Here is a 6,278-nt window from a genome sequence, read left to right on the forward strand (position 1 = left end):
GAACCCACGACCTCTCCCATGCTTACAGGAAAATCCACCACTCCTCGAATTTAGCTCTAGGATAATACGGTGCATGCACTGGTCCAGCCGCCTCGCCCTTCTGCAGATTCTCGCGATCCAATTTTATCACCAGAGTTCCAACGTCACCCTCAACAATCTCATTCTCATCAACAACCTCAACCTTAGTCTGTAAGCAATACCAAACTTAGTTAAAAACGCTCGCCCTCGTAATCGATTTGCAACTAACCTCAATTTTCATCCTCGTCACATGTTGGACAAACGCCTCGACATCAGCAAGCTCCTGTTCGTTCATGTCGGCACAACCTAAGCACAGAGTTAGAGACCAGTGTTGGAAAATATGCACATGGTCGTCCACATGGGTTGGTGACAATATGAAAATTTTGAGGAAATTTCGGGAGATCCTTGTTGGTTCTCGTACGTTTTTACCCGAATTCGCATAGAAATTTCCATACAAGTGAGGAAATTTCAGAGCTCAGTTGAGGAAAGCCTTCATATTTTCCAACACTGTTAGAGACAATGAGGATGTGGATTCACCCAGCAGGGGGATTCCTCTTATCATACGGATGATAAACGTTTGATCAGCATGCAACTGAACTCTATTCAATATCGAGCTGCGTACCGAGCAACTTATAGGTAGAGCGGATGACAGATTAGATGATATACAATCGAATACAGTCCTACCCTTTCGGTCCTTCCCAGTTTTATCAGAGTTAAGGAAGTCCTTGAAAGCGGTAGCAGTGTTAGGCTTGTTCTTAGTAGCATGTCGGGCCTAAAAATTGAAATAAAATCCATCAAGAACATACCGAGGTTCGATCCCGGGTCTCCACTGTGAGAAACTAACATCATAACCGCGCCGCCAATCTCCCACACTACCCTTTCTCCATCAAAATAAGGCACCTGGTACATTGCATTGCATCGTTGATCAAGTGCCTGCACCAGACAGCGCAGCAACTCCACCATACTCATACAAGTCGGCCTGAGGTTCAACGAAATGCACCAACCAGGAATCGAACCCGGGACCTCAAACCTACAACCACTCCCTCATCGCCGAGATCTCTACCATTGCTTGGACCACCGGCACCAGCCGAACCACCAGAGTGTCAGTGATGGCTCTGAAAACAAACAACTATACTCAGCGAGGAGGACTTCTTCATATTCCCACAAGAAATACATTTCACAAGGGAGCGACGACCTACTTGTGCGAGAAGCGAAGCTCGTATAATTCTGCGCAGGTTCGATCCTCAGCGCCGACTTTTCTCTAACATTTTCGTACATCTCAAATAATCACATCTCATTCACTTCAGAATAAACACTCTCGCATCTCGGAACCTCAACTGACTTTATCGAAAGTTCACCAAATGACGGTATTAGCTCCACTTAAAACAATCACTACTACTCCAACGCTAAGACATATTCTGCTCGTATTCAAACCATCCTCACATATCGATCACGTAATCGATTTCACTATCAACAGTCATCGCGAAGAATAACTCAGCCTTCTCCGCATTACCTCAGTCGGGAGCTCATAAGAGTATGTAGCCTCTGCATGTGGGCCTCGATGAGAATCCTATTGCGCCTGATAACCCCTGGACGATCGAAGTGGGGCTTCCTTGGTTCTTGGACCGCGCCAATCTACAGCGAGTGATGCATGTATTGCATTAAAAACTACCCTACTGGTATAACGTTATAATTGCATACCGATTTCGAGGCTGTAAATTCAACCTGGAGAGAATATTGGGGTTTCACCCGTTTCGAGTGAAGTGTCGTAAAACTCGGAGAAAAACGCGATATTTGCGCTCTTCAATAGTCGCGAAATATGCCCCTCACTAGTGTTTTTCAAATCACTAGGGTGAAACTCCACTGAAACATTTAGGCGTTATTGATATTTCCGCGTTGCTTCCGCAGAGATAAAATTCCTTCTATTTTCCACAGAAAACAATTTTTCTATCAAAATCGCAAAATGACAGTCCTTGTACGATCAGCGCGAAAGTCACCAACAATAAAAATTATATTCCTTGTGGAGGTAGGACCCCCCCGAGTTGAGGCCTGTAATATATAGTAGTTGTATCGCTACTATCCCTCATCTATCGACCCGTACTCTCCGTGGGGTTTGGTTGTTCTACTGCTCGTTGAGGCTGATGTTGATAATAAAAATTCAACACATTGGTAGTCGTATAATCTACCATCACTAACGTGATAAATTCTATGCATAAAGCCGACCCATTTCTGCTGGACCCACCAGTGGTTTCATTTCCGCGTCATCATTCAAGTCGCTGTCCAACGTACGAGACTCCGCAGCACACGATAGAAGTTCAGGACCTGATCAGCAATTTCGTGGCGCGCGGTAATTTTAAGTACTACCATTCTTCACTCGCGTCGCCTCAGTAAGGTAATACCCCATGAACTGTAGCGTCTCCACCATAACTCCATTGGGGGCGTATCTACACCAGGTCCCGGGTTCGAATCCCAGCGACGACATTTTTATTACAATTTCTGCCGCTGATAGTAGTAGATGAATCCCGCAGGGATGACGAAGAGAAGCAGTAAGAAAAAAATGATCAAAACGACGACTTGGTTTTGCTGCTCCAATAAGAAGGATGGCAGACCAACACCAATCTGATAGAAAAACAGGAAAATCACCAACACCCCAATAGACCAGTAAAAGCTGCTCTGTCCTACAGTGTGAACAACAACCAAACCGTTATTATGCAAAGTAATATTTTCAACACCTTCAATTTCCGAGAGTTCGAAAGTCAACTTCGAGTAATATCAACATGATAACAATGTGAATCGATTGACACCAACGTTTTAGAAGCGTTCCGTAGTCTATATTCGTATTACTCTCGAATTGAAGAAAGCCATCCCGAAAATCTAGATATGCATAACTGCTTCGCACTGTGAAGATGTACATTCTTTCATGTCTCATCTCGCAATACAATAGCACAGGGAAAAGCGGCAAATACGATATATGATACACCCAGCATTCGGGTTTCAACACCACCCAGGTTCGATCCCCAGGCCCTCCCCTTTACCTTCATCGTCTGCGGTCCATCAGGATTGCCGTACTTCTCATAATTAGCCTTGGCGACCTCATCCGTGAGCGACTGATAAGCCTTCGAGATTTGAATGAACTTGGCATTTGCCAAAGGATCTCCTTGGTTCCGATCGGGATGGTAACTGTAGCAGAGAAAGTAGATTCAATACAGCAAACACTTTGTAAAAAAGGAGTGGTATTAAATCAAAAGTAATGTCAATACAGACTGAGATAGCAAACACTTTGTAAAAAAGGAGTGGTATTAAATCAAAAGTAATGTCAATACAGACTGAGATAGCAAACACTTTGAGGAAAGGGAGTGGTATTAAATCACAAGTAATTTAAATACAGACTGAGATAGCAAACACTTTGTAGAAAAGGAGTGGTATTAAATCACAAGTAATGTCAATACAGACCGAGTTAGCAAACACTTCAAGGGAAGGGAGTGGTATTAAATCACAAGTAACATCGATACAGGCTGATGCAGCAAACACTTTGAGGAAAAGGAGTGGTATTACATCACAAGCAACACCGATATAGGCTGATGCAGCAAACACTTTGTGGAAAAGGAGTGGTATTAAATCACAAGCAACACCGATATAGGCTGATGCAGCAAACACTTTAAGGGAAAGGAGTGGTGTTAAATCACAAGTAACATCGATACAGGCTGACGTAGCAAACACTTTGAGGAAAAGGAGTGGTATTACATCAATGATTGCTTTCGATAAGCCTTCTTAATCTGAGCATCTGTGGCGCCAATTTCAATGCCGAGAATCGAAAAAGGATCAAATGACTTCACTTCAACTTCCTGACAAGAAAAGAGTCTTCCACCAATGGAGTTTTATTGTAGCAAAATTATTCACGGGAAAAATATGAGATATTGGTAAATGCCGGCAAAAACATTGGAGAGGTATTCATCATTTAAAGCATTATTATTGGAGTTTCACCATAGTGATATGAAAAACACTACTGAAAATATTATTTCACAACTACCACATGTCGCGAATTACGCCACTTCACGTAAAACGGGAGAATCTTTCCCCACTGTTTCCCCACTTTCACCACACTCAACCTCAAGATACTTACCGAGTTCATACAGTGTACTGCGGTGAGCCCTAGCAGATACCACAATGAGCACAGCACAACCGCGCGAATCCAAAAACCCTTCGAGAAGCGCTTCGACCTGAAAGATACCCAAACTGCGCACGCGGAAGATTTTGTCCAAATTCACAGATCAATTCCAATCGACCTCCCATTGTGATCGAAATTTTTTCCTAGACTAAGACTCCAATTTTTGAGTCCTTTTCTCTCTAACATACTCCTCAGATAAAAAAGGCGCCCCTAAGGGAACAATAAAAGAGATAAACGTCTTCATTAAGATCGATATGACAAGAACAAAGTCTATTTTATCATAATAGACTTGGTTATATAATAATAGTAAATAATGATAGTATAATAATTATAATATTTCAATTCATATGCTCGTTATCATTATATACACGCACAGGTGGCAGAAACCGCCAGAGGACCATCCACGGATCGAACTCGGGTCATAAGGAAGACGACCATGAATTCCACCACTACACCAATAAAGCCACAATCCACTCATCGACGATTCTTTCAACCTCGAGACACTTATACAATTCTCTGCTCCCAGGACCTACCATCTCTTCTCCTCGGCTTTACACTCATCCACCTTCTCAACCATAGTAGACGACTTACAGTATCTAAGGGTCGACCATTAAAGATTCAAAATAGGTCCGGAACAGGCCTTACTTGAGCTTAGAACCCTTCTCGCTGAACAACGGCCACTGCTCGTCATGAACCTTATGCTCGGGCCATATCAAACTGTAGATGATGCTGTAGGTCCACGGCACCTAACGGACCTCATCCGTATCTTCCACAGAGTAACCTAAGATATTTCCCGACATTACCACAACGCAGCATAAAACCGCTCCAGCGAAGAAAAAAAAGGCCGAGTCATCGTAGGCCAGCGTTCCCTCCTTATGCTCGTCCTTGGTGAACGTATCACGGAAAGAGGACATTTCCGATCAAAAAAAAGATCACCAGACTGATAAAAACGCTGCGTAGAGATCAAGCTGTATAACTATAAGCTCCCATCGAAGCTCCGGTCGTATTAGCCTCTGGAGAAGAGTTGTCACTCGAAAAGGGTATATATTCTCTTATTGAGATCCTCACTGCGTCATCGCCTTCGCCGTCGAGGTGCAGGGGCTTGAAGGATACTTTAGTTGGTATCAAATTCCGAGTCGATTCTGACTACTCCAACCTAGTGTGGGAAAACATGCACAAGGTCAACCACATATGTTGGTGACAATATTAAAATTCTGAGAAAATTTCTGGAAATTCTGGTTGATTCATGTACAATTCTACCCTACTTTGTATATAAACTCCTATAATCAGTGAGAAAACTCCCAGGCTCAGCTGAGAACCGACCACATATTACAACACTACTTCAATGAGCTCGCACATATAAACTTCATGTAAGTTCTACTACATAAAACTCTCACAGTAGTAGATTTTCGATCTCGAAAATGGGAATCAGGTTTACGTTCCCCTACAGCTACCTATACCATTGGAAACTCTAAAGTTCAAAAAATTTCGCCACCAAGGGGAGGAAATTCACCAAAAAAGTTCATTCAGAGAACGCATAATTTCACGAGTAAAAATCCATCCCAAAATCGATATCGATTTCCACAGCTTTCTCACTGACCTCCAAGGGAGCACACTTCTCCACAGTAGAGGCCCCAAGGCGCTTAGAAAGCGCCTATGCATCAAATCACGGCTTGAGATTAGTATTAATAGTTGGAGAGGAAGTTGCACGAAAAACTTTCATGCAATTAGGTCAAATAATACCATGACGCGGACCCCCCGAGTTGAGGCCTGTAATATATAGTAGTTGTATCGCTACTAGCCCTCATCTATCGACCCGTACTCTCCGTGGGGTTTGGTTGTTCTACTGGTTGTTGAGGCTGATGTTGATAATAAAAATTCAACACATGGGTAGTCGTATAATCTACCATCACTAACGTGAATAATTTCAATATGGAAATTCTGAGGAAATTCTCATTGGTTTCTCTACACTTCTACCCGAATTCGTATATAGACTCCTATAACTAGTGAGGAAACTCTTGAGCTCAGCAGCTGAGGAAAGCGAACATATATTCCTACTCCAGCACTGTATAGGAAACTCCTGAGCTCAGCA

General features: G+C 42.9%; 1 protein-coding gene across 1 annotated transcript in view; it reads right to left on the reverse strand.

The window, feature by feature from the left end:
- Pmar_PMAR024699 (conserved hypothetical protein) overlaps positions 1-5,100 on the reverse strand; it is a gene marked incomplete at both ends in the record, with an annotated part of 10,087 nt that extends 4,987 nt beyond the window's left edge. Inside the window, 15 exons of the mRNA XM_002764495.1 lie at positions 27-187; positions 248-324; positions 703-790; positions 895-997; positions 1,053-1,133; positions 1,532-1,653; positions 2,261-2,340; positions 2,383-2,462; positions 2,510-2,637; positions 3,054-3,198; positions 3,763-3,863; positions 4,142-4,238; positions 4,720-4,782; positions 4,832-4,932; positions 4,990-5,100. Of these exons, the coding sequence (XP_002764541.1) occupies positions 27-187; positions 248-324; positions 703-790; positions 895-997; positions 1,053-1,133; positions 1,532-1,653; positions 2,261-2,340; positions 2,383-2,462; positions 2,510-2,637; positions 3,054-3,198; positions 3,763-3,863; positions 4,142-4,238; positions 4,720-4,782; positions 4,832-4,932; positions 4,990-5,100 (1,538 nt within the window). The remainder of the gene's footprint in view (positions 1-26; positions 188-247; positions 325-702; positions 791-894; positions 998-1,052; positions 1,134-1,531; positions 1,654-2,260; positions 2,341-2,382; positions 2,463-2,509; positions 2,638-3,053; positions 3,199-3,762; positions 3,864-4,141; positions 4,239-4,719; positions 4,783-4,831; positions 4,933-4,989) is intronic.
- Positions 5,101-6,278: the final 1,178 nt, after the last annotated feature.

The sequence above is a fragment of the Perkinsus marinus genome (genome assembly GCF_000006405.1).
Source record: "Perkinsus marinus ATCC 50983 genomic scaffold scf_1104296977064, whole genome shotgun sequence".
NCBI classification, from domain to species: Eukaryota; Perkinsozoa; order Perkinsida; family Perkinsidae; genus Perkinsus; species Perkinsus marinus.